The 23351-nt window shown below is 45.8% G+C and overlaps 1 protein-coding gene across 4 annotated transcripts in view; it reads left to right on the top strand.

Moving 5' to 3' along the window:
- Window positions 1–8114: 8114 nt before the first annotated feature.
- Window positions 8115–23351, top strand: part of APP (amyloid beta precursor protein) — a 230920-nt gene continuing 215683 nt past the window's right edge. For 3 of the 4 annotated variants that reach the window (XM_075516873.1, XM_075516867.1, XM_075516857.1), the window contains exon 1: window positions 8115–8331. In XM_075516873.1, coding sequence (XP_075372988.1) covers window positions 8275–8331 — 57 coding nt within the window. In that variant the 5' untranslated portion in view covers window positions 8115–8274. The remainder of the gene's footprint in view (window positions 8332–23351) is intronic. The other variant, XM_075516846.1, reaches the window with a different exon arrangement.

Raw genomic sequence — 23351 nt, 5'->3', positions numbered from 1 at the left:
TGTGTCTCTGCTATAAGTCAGGGAGATATATGTCCATTTTTCGTGTGTGTAAAGGAATAAGGCAGATGTATGCCAAATTGACTTGAACAAATATTTTAAAATCCTTTTGCTGAGAGAAATTGCAAGGTGATTACAAAGCACAGAGGATCTAAGGATGGCATTATTCTTGTATACAGAACAGTCTGCGGTTCTTCATTGCAATCCCCCCCCTCCTTCTGCAACACAAAACCATCCATTACAAAACTCCTGCAGTCACTGATTTATGTGCTTGTGATCAAACTTTCCTGCTTCTAATACTGTGAGCATTTTATAAAAGATGGTTGAAATTCCTAGATGGACTGAGCGTGTCTGTTCCTGTGCTGTTGTGCAGCTGCTTTATCATGCTCCTGGCCTCTCATCAGTGATTTCAGTCTCAGTATGAGACTCTACAGAAATTAATTTTTGGAAGAATTAATTTATATTTTGATGATCACCTAATCTGCATAGCTGCACTGTCACTATGCTTTGTGATAATAGTCCGTGATACCAAAATCCTGATAGCTACCCTACAGCCATTTTCGAGGCCACCTGAGATGATACCGGTCCGTGTCCCCAAACAATATCAAGTCTTACCAAGCAATCTGATCTGTACTTTCTCATGTGTGCATATTAGCCTAAACTTATTCTTTTGAGCCCCAGCTAATATATGAGAAGATGCTTCATGTTCCACAGTTGCGTGCGAAATTCTGAGGAGAGCACCAAGTCAGCTCGTCTGGCAAATGTGAATTACAGCTGCGGGAAGGGTCTATAACAGGACTCAGTAAAGGATGTAATATTTTGAAGCATCCTCCTCTTCCCCCTTGTTACATTTTATTCTGCAAAACAAATTTACTTCTGGATGATAACCATAGGAGGCATTAGCAATCTCTGCACACATAAAAAAATAGGAAGCCAACAAAAAGCAGTACTTTTAATTTAAAACAAATATGTGTCCTTTATTTTCAGGTCTACCACTTGGCTTGAACTGCAGATCTTGAGGAAAGAACTACCAGATTTTGGTAATAGGAATGAACGGAGATTTCTTTTTTTCTTTCCACTTTTTTCCACTTTAATAACAATCTTGCACACGTAGGCGCTGCACAGGCTACTCCACGACGCTCTTTCGCAGTCTCCCGATACGAATTTACAAATGGTGAGCTAAGAGAGTTACAGAGGCACACTTTAGCCTCTGCCTCCCACTCCTCCCACCACAGATGCTGCTGCAGTGTGGCACTGGGAATGCAAACGTACCAGCGCTGTGGAGGGTGACTGCAATTGTCAGAGCGAAAGCCCCAGTCGCTTACAGAGTGAGTGTCTGGGGCTACACAGCAGCGTCACCGTTGTTTATAGCTCCCATTTCCATCCCTATAGCTGGAGCCACAGCCTTTCAGGTAATGCTTTTAGTCTTTCAAATGACTGTATAGGGAGTGAAGAGAGAGAAACCTGTGGCACCTACACACCCGGCCGCTGCTGACACCATTGCACCTGTGTAACAGTTTCTGGGACTGGGTGCTTTTCGTCCACATTTGAAGTGCAGGCTTATGGCTCGAGCGACTTCCTTGTCGCCTGCTGAATATTGCTGGAGTTGTGTTCCAGCTGAATTTGTCATTTTATAACGTAAAGGCCTCAGATTTCACTTCCTCTGAACAGTCTCTCTTGACTGCTTCAGATTTTCACAGCCTTCAGAAAAGCTACTATATGTTTTTTTATATAGTGGGGACAGTTAAAAAAAGGCTAAATTATGTGGTGAGTTACGCCTCCTATAAGCAAGTTGCGGAACGGGGGTGCTTTTGTTAAAGTTTCTTGACAAATAGCTGTTATGTATTAAGTGGGGTCTGCTACTGTTCTTAAATTTATTGGTTTTCATTTCACTATTGCAAACTAGCTGGGAGTTTCAAAATCGAGTCGAGCATTGTATTTCTAGCAACAGGTGGTAGGATGGGTCTTTGAGCATCCCAACCTGCTGTGTTAGCAATTAAGCAGGTATTTCAGGATCTGAGACACTATGCTGAAAGAATCAAAACAACAATGTATTTTCTCATTCTGTACAAATGTCTTCAGTTAACTGAACTCAGAATCTAAGATATATTTTATGTATTTATATACATACATATACCATCTGCTAAATTTCCTGCTTCTATTTTTTATTTCAGTTCCAAGACAGTGTTGAAACAAGGCACCATGTCTAACTTTGTACAGACAGCTCCTTTTGCCCACCTAACAACCTCTTTTTTATCTTGGGGTCCATTCAGACATCCATGGAAGGCTTGTGTGGCCTGGAAAAAGTGGAAGCTGATTCAAAAATACCAAGATTTTTGTTTAATAACTTCACTACCTCCAAGTACAGTTGGTTGATTTATCAGCAGCACCCTTCTCTCATGTACAAAGTCTGCAAGGGAAATAAGGTGTGTATTAATACGTTCAATCTCATACTATGGAAGAGGAGGTGAGAGCAACAACCAACACCCAACACCCTCTCAAAAGCTGAGAGGAGTGTTTGGGGATTCCTGGTCTTTGGGGAGGGCTGGACAGATGTCAGACAGCAGGACAGCTCTGGGCAAAGCTACAGAAGAGCTACATCCCATGGAGGGGAACCTGATGTGGACAAAGCTTGAGAGCTGTTTCTGTAGAGAGAGGGGCAAAGCATTGGGGAAACACAGGATGGGATAAAAATAGAAGTAAACCCTTGAGAGAAAAAAAAATGACTTAATGACTTTTGAATAGTGCCAAAAAAGCTTACTAGTGCACTCAGAGACTGAGAGAAATCAAAGACATCCTGTTAGTTGCCTCTGGTTTTGTTACATATTAATGATTTGGGATATTCACACCACAAACTGCAATGTTGTTTTATCTGGGAGGACAATCATAGCAGAACAAGCTGCTGAAAAGAGGCCAAGAGGACCATAACCATCTCATCTGGTGGCCTTCATAACATGCAAAAAGCACATCATAACTTTCAGTTACAGGGGTGCAAACAGCGAAATGTCATTTGCATAGTTGCTCTGGAGTTCCTGTGGAGTTAGATGCTCTCAAGGGTTTGCTTTAATCATTCGGAAATGCTGATTGTTCTCTGAGCAACGCCAAACATGACTTGCCTGAAAAGAAATTGGCCTGTTGTACTGTAGGGTGACATTTTTATTTGTTGGGAGAAGCATGTCAGTATTGAGATGTTTGCATATAGGATGGTGAGGAAAAACACAACCAGAAAGTCTGCACCTGCAATACTTTACTACCAAATTGACCACATGAGGCATGAGGCCAAAAATATCTAGGAAGATTCAGTGCACGCAGTAGAAAAAAAAAAAGAATACATGTTAAACCCTGATTCTGCTAGGAATATTTGCATTACGTGGTAATTGGGTAAACAGAATCAGGGATACAGAATCAAATGAAGAAACAGCCATCCTGAAGATCTCCTCTCTACTGACACCACCAGAAAGCAACAACAGCTTCTGTCAGCAAAGGGAGAAGCCATAATAACACCGTATTTGTTTGGTACAGAGTGATGTCCATGTATGTTCACACCCTAATCACTGGAGCAATTACTGTTGTTCGCATCTCCATTTCATTTCCTTGGCTGACTGCTCCTGGGATTTTGGACTGTGATTTCATTATTTGCTTGGCTCTGCCATTTGTGTTGTGTACCTGCTCCAGTAAGTATCATCAACTCTTAATACTCCTGTGCTATGCAGAACAAATCATTTGCATTTGAGTAGGTCGCTATGGCTACTGGCTACCTAACTGTGTACTGCATCTGTAAAAAGCCAAAAACTGAAGGTGCTTTGCAGAATTCAGACAAGGATCAACTGTTCGCTATTTGAAATCATATCCGCACCCATTGTTGTTGCTACCAGCACGTACTTGTGTAGAGTTGATTAGGTACAATCTCTCTCTTCCTATTTTGGATTAATATTTAGAGAGTCTCTTTCTCAGGGCTGCAGGCTGACTCCAAAGGAAAAAAAAAAAGTCTCTAGAGGACACTTGCATGACAGTGAGCAGATTAATTATACCTGCAGTGGTTCAAGGTGTAGCATAAAACCTAAAGGTTTTCCATTAAAATTAATTCTGTGCTATTTGAAAATACAAATTCCCGCTGGAGTTATCTGAAATAAATCTGGTAATTTATGCTGTAGTAGTTTTCAAAGTACAGAAAAACTCCTTAACTGGGACTAACACAGAGGGTGCCAGCTCAGTAGGATCCAAGTCTTTAGCTTGCAGAGGTTCATTCAGAAATACTAACCTTAGTGATTCTGTTCCCTACATGAATCACAAAGGCAGAGAAACAGCATTATCCCCAGTAAAGAAAATGGTGAATGCTGAAACGAAAAGACTCCAGAAGGAGACAGTGAGTCAGCATCAAAGTCTGGACCAAAACTCAAGTTTGCCAACTTGGAGCCCTCTCCTCAGAGTTAGAACAAATGGAGAAATCATCTCCGTGAAAGCACTGGCTGTAGCATTGTACTGAGAGAATCTGCCTGAGGAATCATCTCTAATATGAATAAAATACAGCTGACAATTGGACTAATAACAATAATTTTGTTGGTGTCGATGGAATAAGCTTCCACGATCAGAAATTCAGTGAACATCGGTAAATTGCATGTGTTCTATAAAACCACTTGCACATATTCGGAGACATCTGGCAACACTGTAATTGCGTCCATGCCACAGGCTGCCTGTTCCCCCTTCAGAAATGATGTACGAGTCCTCCTGTTACAAGCCTCTGCTGAGAGATCCATGGGAGCATCAAAGGGAAGTTTATTGCTTAAAATTAATCAAAGAATGTTCCAAGGGTCGCTATACTGCCTTTGTTTCCCCCAGCAAACACCTGAAATTAGCTATTAATCTGGGATAGGGGCTGGAGAATTTCAAAATTTCCCTCTCTCCTCTTCATCAAAAGAACAGACTGTTTTCCAGGAAAAAACATACATCTGACCCGACCATGTGCTGCTTTGGTAAGCACGGCAGCAAAACATAGGTGGGGTGAAATAGCCCACCTATTAGCCCACCTAAATAGTTATTTACCGCTGAATTTCATTATGTTATGAAGCAGGCTGAGGTGTTTTATTGCCTGTTGTAGAATAATACCAGCATTTGTGGATAAGGTCCACTTGCTTCATGAGTGTTCAATGAGAAATTGTATGGCTGAACAATGTTTCCATATATGCAATATATTAAAACAAACAGGCTGTAAAATAATACTAGACATCGTTTGCACACAAAGATACACAGGTAGAGCACAGAAGTGGCCAAAAAATGAAACCTGACATGCATGCTTGATCAGCACTTTGAAAGTTATCACATTAAGACTGAATAACAAAGCTCAGCAATTAAAGGGAAAATCATATCTGAACATAGTTTGTGATTATTTGCTCAAAGCATTTTATTAGATTCGAATGTAAGCCCTATCATTTTGTGATCCAACCTGTGCTGCTTTCTTCTTCAGGATGACGATTTCCATTGTTCGCTCTGTTGTGAGGTGGTAGTGGTCTTCGTCGTACTCCAGGTATGACAGCTTCCAAGGTCTGGTAAGACTGAGTTTCTATACTAAGACGACAGGTAGAGAAAACAGGGAAAAAAGTATATCAGACCTTCTATACAGATCCTGAAAGAAGTCAGAGAGTGGAAAATAGGACACAATCTCTGGGGTTTTTTCCTATCAGCAGGTCATCTCCAAATTTTGTAGACCTCCCAAACAGCTTTCAAAAAGAGTCTTTAGCTATGACCTTTCGGCGTGGCTAACTTCATGAAATCTTAGCAAATATTGTCACTGGTTTTTGGATATTGTCACTGTTTTTTACTGGCTGTGAATGAAAACACCTATCCCATAGAGGTCTTCCTGTACCTTTGACTTTTCCCCACCTTTTCACTTGAGCCTTCCCTGCTCTCCCCCCAAGGTGCACAATCCCACAGGTCTGCCCCACTCCTAGCCACAGGCAAAAGGGACCTCTGACCTGCCTGCCTGCCCGCCACGAGGAAGGAATTGTGCTTGGGTCATCCAGAGAAGCAGCAGTTGAAATACTGTTTGATTTTAGCACTAGGAAGAAGTGATTACAAAGAACGACCAAGCCAACTTATAATAAAAGGGCTACGTGAATCTATTCTGGTCTTCCATCCATCCCATCTGGAAGCCTAATTTTTTTTTTTTTTTCAGAACTTGCAAAGAGCTTCCTTCTGATTGCCTCCATTGTTTCTGCAAAGAATTGTTTTTGAATGACCTCCATCAGCTTTAGCAGGATGTTGCTTATTCGCAACCATGGCGCTGCCTTTCCAACGGCTGAGTTTAGAAGCCAACTGGTTACAAACATTTGCACAGCAAATCCTTCCCTAACCCCTGAAAGCCATGTGATCATTATCCTAACAAGCAGATAAAAGTATTAAATTATTATAGCTAAGCCTGCCATTGTTGCTGTTTAACTCATTTTAATTCACAGGTTGTGTTGTGTCATGGGTGTGTGTTTCGTAAAAGCACCTACTAACTGCACTTGTTGGATATACTTCACATCTGTATGTTCGGGGCGGGGGGGAGGAGGCAGGGGCCTTATCTGTTATCTGCCTGACAGAGATCTCTCAAATTCAGTAAGTGTGACTCAAGCAATTCCCCAAAGCCTTCAAACATCACCAGTCCATTCATTTGTGTAAGAAGATTCATGTTTGCATGAGACCGGTCTTCTAACTCCAGGGCCTGCCGTGGGGGTGTAACGCGCCAAGGTCTAAGGCACTAAGGTCTCTCACTGCGCATTACTGCAGCCCAGTTTGCTCTCGCCCGGCAAGCATCCCTCTGCACGCTTTGGCCAGGAGTCTCAGTGCATTTCAGTTCTGAGTTCAACAGAAGATGAGGTTGAGAGCGGCAGTGAGGACAACGCAGCACAGGCGCCTGTTACCCAGCTGTATGCTGGGGAGACATCCACCACCTGCCCCTTACGTGGCCTGGCTGCAGGCCCCGTTACAGCGTGCCTCTGGTAGCTGCCGTCTTGGGAGCCTTGGTGGGAGTGGAGACGCTGCCACGGAGTCCACAGGTCAGAGGCAGAATGGGTCTGAATTTCAGCTACGGTAGCAGCTGTTTCAACACAAAACTCTGCTAATAGTCATTTTTAGCTCTCCTTACAGGTTTACTATACCAATTATTACAATGCTACTGAGAAGACAAGAAAGTAAGTTTGCTTTGGCCTCCTGATTACAAGCTATTTGACAAAGCCCTACATTTTAATTTGGTTTCTTCCTTGTTCAACTGTCACAAGCCTCAGCTCTGCCGATGTTCCTGCGTGCTTTCATTATCAACAGCGCTCCCACAAATTTTGCATTGATCTTGCAATTAGCAGTGGGCAAAGGAGCACTGTGGAGGCCACAGCTGTCTCCCCAGGCTGATCAGCAGCAGGCTTAGGCTTTGCCAGTGTGCACTGGCGTGTCAGGTACAGCCCTGGGCGTAACGGCTGTGCTTACTCATCGGCTCCAGCCGGACAGTAACTGAAAGTCTCAGGTTGGTGTGCAACCTTGCCAGAAAAGGCAGAATTTGTTAAATAGCCTCTAAATCTACATGTTTGGGTTTGGGGTTTTTTTGTGAACACCCTGCGGCGATGGGGGTTGCATTTCCATACACAACTCTTCAGAGGGGCGATGGCGCATCGAGGCCTTGGGGCTCCTGCAGCGGCGGGGCAGGCAGGCAGGGCGCTGTGGGGCTTTGGAAGCCGTGGAAACGGTTATCGATGGTGCCCAAGCGGCCGAGGAGACGGCTGCTGCAGATGCGAACCACCCGTACGAGGGCAACCCCCTCACCGGTTTAAGGCTCGCCTGGGACCCGGCCCGAGGCCGCGCCGGGCCCGGGCCTGAGGAGCTGCCTCGCAACTCGGGCCTAACCCCGCGGCGGCCGGGCCCGGCGGGGTGCGGTGCGGTGGGCAGCGAGGAGAAAGGGCGGTCCGGACCGCCGCGACCGCGGCAGGCGGCGAGCCGCGCCCGGGCCGCCGGCGCTGAGGGCCGCCCGCCGGCGCTGCACCGCCCGGACGCCGCCGCTAGGGGTCTCCGTGGGGCGGGGCGGGGAGGGCCGGGCCGGGCCGGGCCGCACCGCACCGCCCGCTCGGGGGCGGGCCGGGCCATCAGCTGACCGGCCCCGCCGCGGCGCTCGGCTGGTGCCGCCGCAGCTCAGTCGCTCTTCCCGGCAGCGGCGCGGCCCCGCGGATTTACAGCCGGACCCCGCCGCGTCTCGCCGGCCTCCCTCCTTCCCTTCCTTCCTTCCTCCCTCCCCCCCTCCCGGCCGCCGCGATGCTGCCCCACTTAGCCCTCTTGCTGCTGGCCTCCGGCGCCGCTCGGGCTCTCGAGGTAAGCGGGGCAGGGGGCGGCCGGGCGGGGGCTTCCCCGCCGTCCTCCTCCGCTTCCCCGAGGCTTTGTCTGCCCGCAGCCGTCCCTGCGGCCTGGGCTAGCCCCCGGCGGGGCGGGCGGGGGTCGCCGGCGCCCGTCACGCAGCCCGGCGGCGGGGGGCTCCTTACCCGGCTGCCGTCGCCCTCCTGCCGCCGAACAATAGGGCCGCTCCCGCCGAGCGGGGCGGCGAGCCGGGGGGTGGTGGAGGCGGCGGGGAGGAAGAGGGGCTGGGAGCCGCCGGGGCGGGCGCCCCCCGCCCCCGCCACGCGTGTCCGCGGCGGGCGGTGGGGCCGTCCCTGCCGCCGGGGCCGGCTGCCTTCGCTGATCCGGCTGCCGCCGCCGGGGCGCTTCCCCGTTAACTTCGGCCGCCGCCCGCGGAGCCGTCTGGCGCGGGGGGGCGGCGGCGGGGGTCCGCGGGGAGGGGCGGCGGCGCCGCCAGCCGGCAGGCAGGGCAGGGCGGGGGAGGGCCGAGCGCGTCCCGCGGAGGCGCCGGCTCCGCCGCGGGGGTTTCTCCGCCGGGGGCCGAGGAAGGGAAACTTTCCCTGCGCGGGGGCGCGCTGCGGGCAGGGGAGCGGGGTCCCGGCGGCATCCCCCCGCGGGGCGGGGGCTGCGGGCGCGGAGCCGGGCTGCGGGTACCGCCGCCCCCGGCGGGGGTGCAGCCGGGGGAGGGCAGGGCAGGGCAGCGCCTCCCCCATCGCGCACCCACACGCAGGTGTGTGGGGCGGCGGTGGGGAGCTCCCCGCGGGCTGGCGCAGCAGCCCTGCGGGGGCGGGAAGGCGGCGCCCGCGGGGGTGCGTGGGGAGGGGGCAGTGGCCGGGGCCGTGCCGGGCGCCCCCCCCCGCGGGCGGGCCGGTGCCGAGCGGCGCGGAGGCGCGAGAAGATGGCGCCTCTGCAGTGCAGCAGAGAGGCGCCGCCGTGCGCGCTGCGGCCGCCAGCAGCCCGCGCCCCTCCGCGGCCGCCCCTGCCCTGCCCTCCCCGGGGCGGCTCCGCCCGCCCCCGGCCTGGCCGCACCCTCCGCCGGGCCCCCCGGGTGGGGCTGGGGGTGGGAGGGGTCCCCCCTACCCTCCTCCGGACGGGGGTGTGAGCGCACCGCGGCTCCTGCCGGGATCGGGGGGGGGGGGGGGCTAGGGGGGAGCCGGCGGGGCCTCGCAAGCCCGGACCTCAAAGGAGGAGCCGACAAGGCAGGGTGTCGGCGCTCCCCCCCAAAAAAGGTGTGGGAGGGGAGAGTTATCTTCTGGTCTCCTTTGGTCCTTGGTTGCCAGACCTCAGCCTTGAGACCTCAGCTTCTGTCCTTCTCTAGTATTACCCCCTCCCCCCCCTTCTGCCAGTGGGGGCTCACGGGTGGGTGGGTGCGAGGTGAATACCAACATTTAGCCTAAAAGCAGAGCCTGAAGCTTGGCGCTCCCCCTTGGGCAGGGGGATGCAGACCTGCGGCTCAGGTGCCCTTCCCAGGAGGGACCCCGGTACCCGGCGGCTGAGAGGAGGTAGTTCTCCATCCCTGACGCTGAGGCTGCTAGCCACAGGCTCTCGCTTCCAGGTGTGATGTTGCCAGTGTTGAGCTGGGTATATCAAGCCAAGCAGTGGTAAAGATGCTCAGAGGTTTAAAGCTTCCAGTTACAAAACTCGTTTGGGTTTTATCAGCTTGATGTGACCATTTGCTGTCTGAATGCAATAGACAGAAATCCATGCCTTGGGTGCATAGCTGAAATGAAATAGGAGGTTTTACGATTGAGACGGTGCTTCAGTACAGACCACAGAGGGATGGGTATTTCTGTTGTGTCCCGGTAGCCCTGGCCTTACAGATAAGTGTGTAGGTATTGCCACTGTAAAGGTGCTTGCAAGAAAGGGGGCTTGGATTTTGCACCAAAACCATTCGGGGGAGAGTCTGTATTTGGAGACCTCTGCAGTGGTGTCTGCCTTAGTGATATCCAGAATTTTCAGAGACATCCTTTGCCTTGAAACATTTGCTTAAATGGGCACTGATGTTTCTGCAGAAGCTTTCAATCTCGTTCTGTCATTCCATATGAACACTTGAGGCTTTGCATTTATCCTTTTTTTAAATGTTTGATAGTGGGGTAGTTTTTAACGTGATCAGGCATTTGTCAGTCTTGATACTCTCAGGTTGATGTTTTGAACAAGTGACTGCTTTTATAATACTAAAATATTTCATAATAGGAGTTGCATGTGTGCGTTTACCACACTTGAACTATGTTCATATGCTAAAGTGTGAAATTCTGATGTTTAAATTAGATTCTCTTTAGATCTCTTTCCTGAAATGAAACATTTTTCCTGCCATTTTAACAAATTCTTTCTGGAAAGCAGCAAAGAACCTGTAGTTTGCTTTCACAGGGAATAGTAAAAGGAAGAAGGAAAGCAGGAACAAAAATTCTTTCTATATTACACATGAAGAATTCCTTTCTAAAATTACAGGTAGATTAATATTATGTAGCTTTAAAGGAAATATTCCTTAATGATGCTCCGGTGATGTCGTGGTTGCTTAGCATGTTGGTTCTGCCACTCATGTGAATCATACTTACTGGGATTAGGAAATCCATTGGCTAAGAGCTCTCATAATTTGCGAAACTCTCATATTCTTCAGTAGCTATTTTTCCATTTAATCTCTTTCCATGAATTGTCTGATTTCAGTAGATAAATGCGACAGTAGCTATCCGTGTGAATTTGCGTGACTGTTCCCAGTTTATAAATCAAGATATCTTCTAAGTAGCATGCTGAGGTTATCGGGATTTCTGCCGTGCCTGTTCTGCTTGCTGCTCTAGCTCCATGTGTATAAGTGAGAGACTTATACCAGCCAACTGAAATCAAGTTGTTAAGACATTGATAGCATACAAGCTGACCCTCAGAAAGTTAGACGACAAAAAGTATATTGCCTGGCAGCTTTTTGTAAAACTAGGTAATGTAGTGCTTTATAGGTTATTATTTTTGTTCTTTTTTTTTTTTTTTAAATCAAGACCCAAAATATTTGTTTGTTCATTGCTTAGTTTTCAAGCAGACCTTTAGAAAGGACTTTGTGATGTGGGAATGGGAAGGAAGCCTTTCCTTGGCTTTCATTACAGACTTTTGGTTCCTCTTCCCGTCGGTTCTGTTCCCAAATCTCCCTGGCAAAGGTTTGGCATTTGTTGAAGCGTCTCTTTTGCACTTCCTATTTAAAACGCTTCCATGTTGGGGTGGGCGGCTGCGTGGGTGAGCGGGGCAGGGCAGGCGCTGTGGGTTCTGGTGTGCCGCCAGGATCCTTGGCAGTCAGGTGGACGAGTCAGAAGAGTAAAAAAGGAGCTTCTCCCTTGCTCCCTCATTTGTCTTTTGTTTGATTAATGAGCAGCAGACAATTTTGAGACTCGCATTCTCTTCAAATGCATTTCCTGGGAAAAATTGTGATCAGTTGGTGTGCTTCTTCACAAAACATGTATGAAAACATGAGGGAACTGACAAGATTCTGATATTTGTTAATTTTTTTTTTCCATGAGCTGTTTGTGTGACAGATGCAAGTGATCTTTCATAAGCAGTTTTAGTTGATCAGTGTTGAATTGTATGGCAAACCTACAAGAAGTATAGATCATCTTTGATGGCTTTTCATGATTTCTCTTTGCATGTGTTTATTAAACTATAAAAGATAATAAACAGTTTGGTTTGTAAGTTGTATGAAGAAAAGGTATGATGATTTCTTTTAATTGGCAGTCCTTTTCCAATACAAAGCTTAGCAAAATAGCTTAAGAGCGTGGTAACTTCATGTAACTGCTTGATGAATTGGCAGCTGTTTTTCTGGGCAGAATAATTTTTTTTTTTGGTGACTCAGTAAAATAATTATAATTAACACAAGCTTCTGGGTGTGGAGACTTGGACAAGAAGAAATTAGTAGACGGGATCCCTCAGGAGGTCTCTGGTCCACCCCCCTGCCCAAAGCAGGGCCAGCTCTGGGATCAGACCAGGCTGCTCAGGGCTTTCTGCAGTTGGGTCTTGAAAATGGAGCTCCAAGGACAGAGCTTGTGCAACCTCAGTGGGCAGCCTGCTCCATCTACGGTTTGGTTGGTTCACCTCTGGCTTGAAACATGTCTCCAAGCTGTTACTTGTTTATTTTTAAGGTAGTATCTCTAGGCTTGATTTACATCCTTAATCCTGAATACTCTGAATGAGTGTCGTTTTGACATCTGTCACATCTTCAAAAAAATGTGTGTGATAATCAGGAGTTGAAAAAATTGTATTTGGGTTTAATAAAAAAATAATATTAATGTCTGTCAAATGACCATGTATATGTATACACATGTATCATGTATATGTATACACATGTATGCATACACATAATGCATTAAAATCACTTAATGTGTCAATACAATGTATGCAAATATATATTGAAATCCCCAGTATATTTGCATATTTTGTGTGACATTAAAATCGCCATATGCGTACATCTGTGTATATACATTATATTAGTGTTTAGGCTGTATTAAACCAATAGTCACTTACATACCTCCTTATATCCAGGCAATGAAGAGATGGAGTTCTAGACTGCTGCTGATAAAAATACAATTGGTTTTTTATATGGTAATAGGTTCATTGAAGTTGTTAGGTGAGCTGTCTGGTGTGGTTTTAACACGTAAGTCTAGAGCTGTGTGTTATTGGATTTAAATTCGGGGGATTATGAAAAAATCCCGTGGTGTAAGAAGATTAAAAGTAAAGCAAATTGAAAAAATACCGAACGACTTTCTGTAAGCTTGGTTAACTGTTAGAGCATGCTCTTGTGATGAGAGTTTACAACAGTTGCTGCGAGGCTGAGGATTGCCAAGAGCAATGTTGATAACAAGCTTGAGCCTGGAATAATTCAGAGACAAAGGGCTCCTCTTAAGAGAAGTCAAAACGTTTGCTCTGACCTGTTTTTTTTTTTTCTTTTTGTTTAAAACTGAATGCAGTTGGTCTGATGAGCCCTTGTTCTCACAACTTGATCTGGAGTCTGCCTTCCTTCCCTGACTCTACTTCAGATATACCTGCAGTTGGGGTATTGAAAACACATTTTCTGTCCCTTTTGGTGATACCAAACCAGCTGAGAATATCAGCAAGTAATGGCTGGTGTGTGGTTTTGCATCTTCAGCCCTAAATAAGTCACTTTTCTGCCCTTGATTGTAATGTGAGATTGGTTCTGAAGCCTGGGCATTTGTCTCCTTTTTTTATTCATTTTGATAAAAAACCTTTGGAGAGCTACCTGATTATTAAATCTTGTTGTGCTCTACTGTAGATTCCAAAAGCTCTGGAGATGCCTCCAGTTACCAAAAATACCTATCTTTCCTTGTGAGAATTTGGTCATATAACAAAAAATAAATGGGGATAATGGCCTCTGTTCAAGGGGATCAATTTGAATGACAGCCAATTAGTATGTGTGTATACATATGAGTGTTTATTAAAAAAAAAAAAACAACACCACACCTGAAGCTCCTTGCTATATGGAGGATATAGGATTGTTTTGGTATTGCACTTAATGGCAGAATGAATACTTGGCAATGATTCAATTAATTACAAAACAAAATTTCACATGATGGAAATACAGGTAAGGGGCAATACACTCTACAGTGTGTAATTAATGCCAGTATCTTGCAGTGGCTCATAAAACGGGCTTTCCAGATGACAAGCACATCTTGGTGTGTGAATGTGAAGATATTAAAATAAGTGATGCTTTTTAGAAGGGTGGAAAACCTTAAACTAGCTACTGACGGTAAGGACACTGCTATTACACAATTGTGTGTTGCAGGTTTCTTGCCCTGCATTGATTAATAGAAACAGGAGAGTGTGATAGATATGGGTATTGCTGGCTTCTTTACTTTAGCTTCCAGTGTAATAACGGCAAACACTATGACTTCCTCAGCTGAGAAGCAGGACTTCTGGCTCGCCGTGTTTTCTTGATGGTCCAGCAAGTTCAGGAGAACTTGATCTTCTCTTAAGGACTTGATATTAAAGGATAAGTGTAGATTGCAGCGATTTATAAGGCTTTCCAAAAGAAGCAAACCTTCTGGTCAACTGATGGCATTCCATGGACTGTGGGACAGCCAAGCTTTAAACAGAGGAGCGTGTGAGCCAGTGTGCTTTGTGGTTTTAGAATCCGGCTGCTCTTTTCAGGCGGTAGTTAAACACTGCTGTTTGGCTGGCAACCAACCTAGCTCAGGAGCTGGCTGCTGAAAGCTGCTCTTCCTGCTTCCACCAGTGGCCACCACTCTGTAAGCTCAGCCTTTTCAGCTCTCTTTGACCCCTTTCTAGGCTGCTTTTACCATCCTGTGCTGTATTGAAAGAAATGAGCTGTGCCTTTTTTGGTAGGTGTCATCTTCTGGCAGATGCTTCAGAGACCCGTGTCAGAAAATAGCCACAAGCAGTCGAACTGGCCCAGCTAAAAGAGCAGGCAGCTTCCTTGGGGAAGAGCACCAACCTCTGAAACCACATTTGCTGAAGTTGATGTAATAGCATTTAATTAAGGTGTTAGTCCCTTTGCCTCCCTCTGGTGACCTGCAGCAGAGCATGAACAGTCTTTTCACACCTGACCCCTCTTTGCTTCCCGATTGTTAAAAGTTAATGTCAAGTCACTGTGAAAGGCAAAAATCCCCAAGGAGCTGCATTCAGGGGTGGATAACTCCATTTAGTTCCCACTGACCCATTTAGAGTTAATCCAGATAAGAATTCCCTGTTCACCCTTTCCTTAGAGCAGAGCTTACCTATTCAACCACAGCAGATAACGTATGACAGGAATGGGGCAAAACTGGTTGTACCTGTTAGTAAAAGCATTTAAAAATTTGCTCCTTTTCAGAGCAGGCTACCAATGTCATCCAGTTTGGCAGTTTGTATGATTTATGTAATTTCTGTTCCGAATTGCAATTAGTAAAACAAAGTGCATGCCTAGTAGGAGTTCAAGGTGGGGGCAGGGGGGAGGGTGAGCAAAACCCTATATTGTTTGGGAACTGTATTAATTTTGGACTTTGAGTTTTTGAAACTATGAAACAGGAGTTTACACATACACAGCTCAAATTTAGGTAATACAGTTATTTGGTGCTAATAGATTAGAAATAGTACCATTAATTATTATTTTTTTTATGGTGAAGGTAAGAATCGCCTCCTCATCCCCCTCCAAAATTTAGAAATAGTATCCAATGGACACACATAGAAAAAAATAGAGATGGGGCAGGATTTTGGAGTTATTTCCAATTTCCTTGTCATGCTATTGTGTTGCCTTTGTGCCTGCAGCAGACCTTCTCTTATGTTATCAGCACATTTTTAAAGTAGGGATTGCTCATTCTGAAGCTCTGACCCTGTAAAATCAATTTGTCTCTAAATTATGGGCTCTGCAAAGGGCTGATTTTCACCTGCTTTGTCAGATACCATGATACAGTTTTGAGACAAACGGCTAACTTGAGTTCTTCTTTCTGTGCTTAGTTATGTAAATTTATTTGTAACTGGAGTTTTGGATCTGAAATGTGGAGTACTGAGCTGATACAGTAGTTTTATTGCATTCTGCTTTCTCATCATTTGAGAGGTAACTTGAAAAACTACATTTGTTCCCTATGTCTCACCTGAAAACATAGGAAGATAGATTTTTGTTGTTGTTGTGTTATTGTTAAAGGTTTGATTCTGTTGTAGTGAATTTTCTAAGATCCTCATAAACTGAGTCATGGCTTCTAGGTGTTTCTTTTTTTTTTTTTTTTTTTCTTGGGAAAAAAGCTCTTTTTAATACACATCCCATATAATGACTGTGCATTTGTTTATGTAAACAGTGAAAAGTAGTATTATCTAGGAGAAAGTAAACTGAGGAAGAGAAGAAAACTGTTAATGCAACAAAAAGGCAGTGGCTTTACAATGCCATTCGTTATTTTGGGTATTTTTCTTTTTTTCTTTATAGGTGTTATAAATTTAAATGTACTAAATGTTGATTGATTGTAGCTTAATTGTTGAGTACTTACAGTATGTAAATTAGGGGGCTTTGTACATGCATAGCATTAGTAAGCATCTAGACCTGTAACAGGCGTTAAGCTTTTGGGTTGTTTTGAAGCTTGTTTGATATTCTTCTGCAGCTCTGCTACGTGTGCCTCATCTGTCCTCTGCCCAGTTCTCTTAAGTATGAAGTGGAATAAAATTGCTGTTAATGACGCATCTTTCAGCATCCTGATTTTGTCGCTGTTTCCTTTTGCCAGTTCTGTCTTAGATTCCATTAAGTCTTAGAAGGATAATATTGATCTGAAGTTGTTTAACAACGAACTTTTTAAACTGAGAATTTTGGAACTCCAACTTCTCCTTTCAGTGTTGCTTAGCTTCTAGAACTTCATTGCAAACAACTTGATTGTGGGAGCTTGTCTGTAATCCTACTGTCCAGAAGAATATGACTTATCATGATAATGTCAGCTTTACATTATTAAAAAAAAAAAGGGGCAAACCAAAAAAACCCCACAAACTTAGAATTTATTATTTAAATGTTATGCAAGAGAGTAAGAAGGGGAATTGCAAAGACTAAAAAGTCAAAGAGCAAATAAGGGACCTGTAATACATGTGAGTGTTTAAGAGAGTTTTGAGGACTTCTGAAGGTCCCCAAAGGGACCTGGACACTGGCAGTCTCTTTTATTTTGTTTAGAATCCTAGAATAGTTTGGGTTGGAAGGGACTATTAAAGGTCATCTAGTCCAACCCCCCTGCAATGAGCAGGGACATCTTCAACTACATCAGGTTGCTCAGAGCCCCATGCAGCCTGACCTTGAATGTGTCCAGGGACATCTACCACCTCTCTGAGCAACCTGTTCCAGTGTTTCACCACCCTCATTGTAAAAAATTTCTTCCTTATATCTAGTCTGAATCTGCCCTCTTTTAGTTTAAAACCATTAGCCCTCGTCCTATCACAACAGGCCCTGCTAAAAAGTTTGTCCCCATCTTTCTTATAAGACCCCTTGAAGTACTGAAAGGCTGCAATAAGGTCTCCCCAGAGCCTTCTCTTCTCCAGGCTGAACAACCCCAACTCTCTCAACCTTTCTCCATAGGAGAGGTGTTCCATCCCTCTGATCATTTTTGTGGCCCTCCTCTGGATCCACTCCAACAGGTCCATGTCTTTCCTGTGCTGAGGGCTCCAGAGCTGGATGCAGTACTGCAGGTGAGGTCTCACCAGAGTGGAGCAGAGGGACAGAATCACCTCCCTTGACCTGCTGGCCATGCTTCTTTTGATGCAGCCCAGGATACTGTTGGCCCTCTGGGCTGTGAGCACACATTGCCTGCTCACGTCCAGCTTTTCATCCAACAGTACCCCCAAGTCCTTCTCCTCAGGGCTGCTCTCAATCCCTTCATCTCCCAGCCTATTGATACCGGGGGTTACCCCAACCCAGGTGCAGGACCTTGCACTTGGCCTTGTTGAACCTCATGAGGTTCACATGGGCCCACTTCCAAGCTTGTCCAGGTCCCTCTGAATGGCATCCTGTCCCTCAGGCATGTCAACCGCACCACTCAGCTTGGTGTCATCTGCAAACTTGCTGAGGGTGCACTCGATCCCACTATCTATGTCATTGATGAAGATACTAACCAGTACTGGTCCCGGTATGGACCCCTGAGGGACACCACATGTCACCAGTCTCCATCTGGACATTGAGCTGTTGACCACTACCCTCTGGATGCAACCATCCAACCAATTCTTCATCCACCAAACAGGCCACCCATCAAGTCTGTATCTGTCCAATTTAGAGAGAAGGATGTTGTGGGGGACTGTGTCAAAGGCCTTACAGAAGTCCAGATAGATGACATCTGTAGTTCTTCCCTTGTCCGCTGACTGATGTAGTCCCTCTGTCATAGAAGGCCACTAGGTTGGTCAGGCAGGACTTGCCCTTGGTGAAGGCATGCTGGCTGTCTTGAATCACCTCCCTGTCCTCCATGTGCCTTAGCATAGCTTCTATGAGGGTCTCTTCCATGATCTTCCCAGGCTCAGAGGTGAGGCTGACAGGTTGGCAGTTCCAAGGGTCCTCTTTTCTACCCTTTTTCAAAATGGGTGCAATGTTTCCCTTTTTCCAGTCACTTGGGACTTCACCTGACTGCCATGACTTTTCAAATATCATGGAGAGTGGCTTGACAACTACATCAGCCAATTCCCTCAGGACTCTGGGATGCTTCTCGTCAGGTCCCATAGACTTATGTATGTTCAGGTTCCTCAGGTGGTCACAAATCTGATCTTCTCTTACAGTGGGAGGGACTTGGCTCTCCCAGTCCCCATCTTGCAGTCCATCCAATCAAGAGGTGTGGGAAGAGAGATTGCCAGTGAAGACTGGGGCAAAGAAGTTGTTGAATACCTCAGCCTTCTCCTCATCCATTATTACCAGTTTGCCAGTCTTGCTCATAAGAGGGGTACACTTTCTTTGACCTTCCTTTTCTGGCTGACATACTTGTAGAAGCCCTTCTTGTTATTCTTTGCATCCCTTGCCAAGTTCAGGTCCAGCTGCACCTTGGCCTTCCTAACCCCATCCCTACACAACTGGGCAGCGTCCCTATACTCTTCCCAGGTTACCTGTCCCTGCTTCCACTGCCTGTGCACTTCCTTCTTGCCCTTCAGTTTGACCAGTAGGTCTCAACTCATCCATGCCAGTCTCTGGCCTTCCTTGCCTGATTTCTTAAACCTGGGGATCGAGAGCTCTTGCGCTCTATGGAAAGTGTCCTTGAAGATCTGCCAGCTCTGTTGTGCTCCCTTGTCCCTGAGGGCAGTTTCCCAGCGGGTCCTGCTGACTAACTCCTGGAAGTTTGCTTTCCTAAAATTCAGAGTTAGGTTCGTTTCTACTTTGACATCGTCCTTTGGGTTCTCATAGTGGTATAATACAGTTGTGGGGAATATTTTTCTTTTTCCTGCTAGCCTTAACACCTGAAAAGCCAGTTTCTCCTTTTCCATGTGGAGTGTTCTTCATAATCGTGATGCCATCTCTGAGCTGTTGATGGGAAGTGTTTCACCTTTCACTGCTAGGCTGTCAGGCCTGTTTGAATCCAGGCTGAGGCGACGCCTCTGATAAAAATCTGCAGTTGCCTTGTTCGGCCACGAACTGTGTTATTTTGGTGAACAGCCAAGGTGAGATGGGTCAATGGGAGAGGGGTAGTTGCCCGCGATGGGCAGTTCTTGTTGCGCAGTCGGGGAGGGTGGGTTATGGTATCGATCTGCGGTGGCACTGTGCACAGAGCTGCTGGCTCGCCATGGCCAACAGGCTTCGTGAAGTCCCTGCTCTGATTATGGGGAGGCTTTCCTTTGGGCAGAGGATCTAACACCTTTCTAAGGGTGTTTGCAAGAAAATCCTGTGAACAGCTGAGCTTGGAGAGAAAATATAATCATTGATAAACAGCAGGGTAAAATTAAATCAAAGCATTTTACTTTGAAATTGCAGTCTAAACTATTTCTGAAAATGTAGTTAAATGAGACTTAGGATTTGTCAAAGAGCTTTAGATTAATTTATAGCTACCATACAAATTCTAAACTACTAAGTTCCTGTTTAAATGTAACAGAACTTGTGCGGGCAATGGGCAAAAATGCTGAAGGTCAAGACCCAGGCTCTCAAAATTGAGGCTGAGGTATGTTGCTTGGCTCATCTGAACCGTCCTCTTTCATTTAAGTGGGGCTGCACATGCTTGCATATAAGTGTTTGTAATGTGTTTTAAGGAAATTGTATTGCTTAACTGATAAGGGGAAGAAAGCTTTAATTAATCTGTCACTTAAAAGAAAACTTCTGAGTAAGGAAAGGCTGTTATGTACTCCTTTAGAAGCAGAAAGACAAAATGTGACTTACACGGTGCTGTTGACTTGTGAGACTTGACAGTAGCAGGTAGGAGGCTGAGTTTTCTGTTTTTGCTGTAAAACCGGTGTTTGACACTGAGGCTGGTAATTAAGTGGGCTCCTCATTTTAAACAGGGATGTTGAAGCCTGGAGCCCTTATGGAGAATGGGCTATGGGAAGGATTAGTGTTGGGCGAAGCCAGGGGTGTCCACCTTGTGCTCCGCAGGGCTCCTCCTCTGCCGGAGCTCCTGCCCCCTCGCCACCCCGCGACTGAGCAGCGGGGCTTTGCTGCGCAGCGAGTTTAGGTAAACTTGGCATGGATTTGAGGTTACCTTGTTGTGTGCTAGGTGTGGTTTTGAGGAGCTGAGCCCATCCTCTCTGAGAATGGCTCAGGGAAGAGAGGGCCGGGACAGGAATTAGTGGCTCTGATGGATAGAGGTAATTTAAAAAAAAAAAAAAAAAGTTTTTTAATTCCAGCTCTGGAGGTGAAACCAGATGAGAAAAGCAATCTGTAATTTATCAAAAGGAAGACTGAACAGCCCCTTAGTTGCCTCCACAAAGAGGAAATACCAGGCAAGGAAAGGCATGCCAAGTACTGCTGTCTGGAAGGCATTCAGATAGGAAACTGGGGACATGTTTTTGTGACAGTATGGGCTCAGGGCAAACTGAGAAGAGAAAATACTTTTTGCCTCCTGATGTGAAGACTGTGCTACTGATTTTCCAAAGAGGTAAATACAAGATGTTGGGCTCCATCACAGTAAACACAAGAAATGTAATAGCCTGTGATGTGCAGGAGGTCAGATCAGATGTTCTCTGTTCAAATCATGGGATTTAAATTCTGTACCCATGGGGAACTCCCAGTGCCTTTAAACACGCACCCTGAGGGGAATACAGCGGTGTCTGGTCATACAAGATTTTGTAGACAATAACACTACAAATACAGTGTAAGTTACTTCCTTGTTGATTTTAGGACATGAGTTTTGGTGTTACCAAAACATAATTAAGCCTTGAACTTCATTTATTTATTTTTTTGAAACCTGTTGTGAGTTAGCATTTTCTGTGACAAACTGCTTAGTATGGTTTGGGATTTCACAGATAAAAATGCATTAATATTTGCAGAACTATTCAAGGCAACAGTTGGAAAGTGTCTGTTCCTAGTGTTAAATTGCAATTAAAAAGGAGTGATAAGTTTTCTGAACCCTTTAAAAGGTTTAGTTTTTTATCAGTCCTGCTGACACAAAAGACCCTGGAGCTGGACACCGGCAGGCTGGGCTGGTTGAGCATATTTCCCGTGCTGCTGGGTAGTGCCAAACAAGTTGGGATTGTATCTGCTTACAGTTGTCTTTGCTCCATGCATTCAACCCAGCCCCATGGCTCTCCAAAACAGAAATTTTAAAGAAAGAAAGAAGCAGTTTTTAAGGAGTTGGCTCGAGTCGTAAATGGCCTTAACAGATAAGGAGTACTTATGCATTTTCAAGTGTTCTCATTTTCTAAATGGCTGAGGCTGCAAAAGAAAAATCCTTGGGAGGATGATCACTAAATAATGTCTCTTAGGAGTGATAGCTCCCCAGCGTTTCTGTAACAGCTGAGGCTGGTTTAAAAGGCCATGTGAGCCTTTGGGGAATGCTGCGTTTAAGCTGGAGTGCAGACTTTGTTTGTGTCCATTACTTACTGCTTTTTAATTACAGGGAATAATTTGGGTAAGGAAAATATTTAAAATTTGAGGAACTGGGCACATCAGAATTCTCCAAGTTAAATTTCAGTATGGTACCCTTGCCTCAGCTGCCAGCAGCTCTCCCTGGAGTTAGGCTTCTGGCAAGGTATGAGCTTGTCCGGGGAGGTGAATGAAAACCGAATTAATTGTGAGTCTCTTTGCTTATCTCACTGCTCCAACAGAGTATAATTTGTTTTGTCTGTAATGTGCTTGTCTGAAGTCTTAAGATTTGCTTTGATTTCTTGCCTTTACGTTGCCCTTTGCAAAAGTGTGGGTGGGGAGACTTGTTGGATTCTCCCTCCCCTTGCCAAGCACTGTGGTTCTGGTGCTGTTCCTCTGCAGCTTTCCTGCCTGCCAGCCAGCCGATGCGTGGTGTCGGGAGCCGTCCCTCCGGGGCTTGAGGAGCTTTTGGGTGTCTTCCACGCAAATGAAAATTCCTGTTCTTATTTACTGTGCGGTCAACAAACTCTTTTGTAATTCTTGTTAGATTTGTCTTCGGGTCAGTGCTGTCTCTGTTAGGTCTTTTTTGGTACTCAGCTGCTTTTGTCTTGCTCTAACAGTTTCAATTCTTGTTTCAGGAAAATCAATGCAGTATAAGGTTCACCTCAAAAAAAAAAAATCAACATAAAAAGGCAAAACCACCCCAAAGAAACACCCTCACCCCCCAATTCTCACTCTAGCTGTCTGTCTTTAAGAAGCATGTGGTGTCACTGGCTTCCTAATTCAAATACTGCTTTTAATCGTGTCGGCAGCCAAATTGCTGGTCTGCCTGAAGGTGATCTGCAAGGGCAGAAAACCAAGAAGACCTTTTATGCTGCTCTGGTGTATGTTGTAAAAACCAGACTGAATGATTTTCTCGAGTTGATGGGAAGAGGCAATAAACAACTTAATGCGTGTTTTTGGAAAACCAGTGAATCTCTCGCTAGAATCAAGTGGAAGAGTAGGGAGAAAGCCTTACAATTACTAATTAATCTTTGGGTGGTTTAGCACTTCCTAATTAAAATGCCTGTAGATTTTGGGTAACGCATACCTTGAAGAGTCAACCTTCTACTGCTTTGTTTGGATTAACGGTATATGTCATAAGATACCAAGTCATCTTGCTAAACCAGGTATAGAAATCGAGAACTGAGGGGGGGGGGGGGTTGAGTCAAAATGTTCAGAAAAGAAAGGAGGAGTATTTTCAGCCAACCGTTCCCCTGACTTCAATTATGTGTCATAAAAAAGCACATAAAAATTCCATTGGGAAGTGTCTCTGTGTTTTCAGTCCTATTTAGTCAAATCACTTATGGCATCTAAATTGGTACAATGTCGAGAACATTGAAGGTTTTCAGTTGTGTGTGCCACGTCCCTCTTGTCGTTCTGCTTGTGCTTTGAAAGGAGAAAACATATCTGGGGCGAGAACAGCATGCAGGTTGTGGGTAGCCTGCCTGCCCTGTTGGGATGTGGCTCTTTAAGAGATGCTTTGCTATGTATGATTTTTACCTTTTCCTTTAGGAAACTGGGGAGG

This window comes from Mycteria americana, chromosome 1 (genome assembly GCF_035582795.1).
Source record: "Mycteria americana isolate JAX WOST 10 ecotype Jacksonville Zoo and Gardens chromosome 1, USCA_MyAme_1.0, whole genome shotgun sequence".
NCBI classification, from domain to species: domain Eukaryota; kingdom Metazoa; phylum Chordata; class Aves; order Ciconiiformes; family Ciconiidae; genus Mycteria; species Mycteria americana.
Note: the sequence above shows the minus strand (reverse complement) of the source record. Positions and strands in the feature narration are given on the sequence as shown.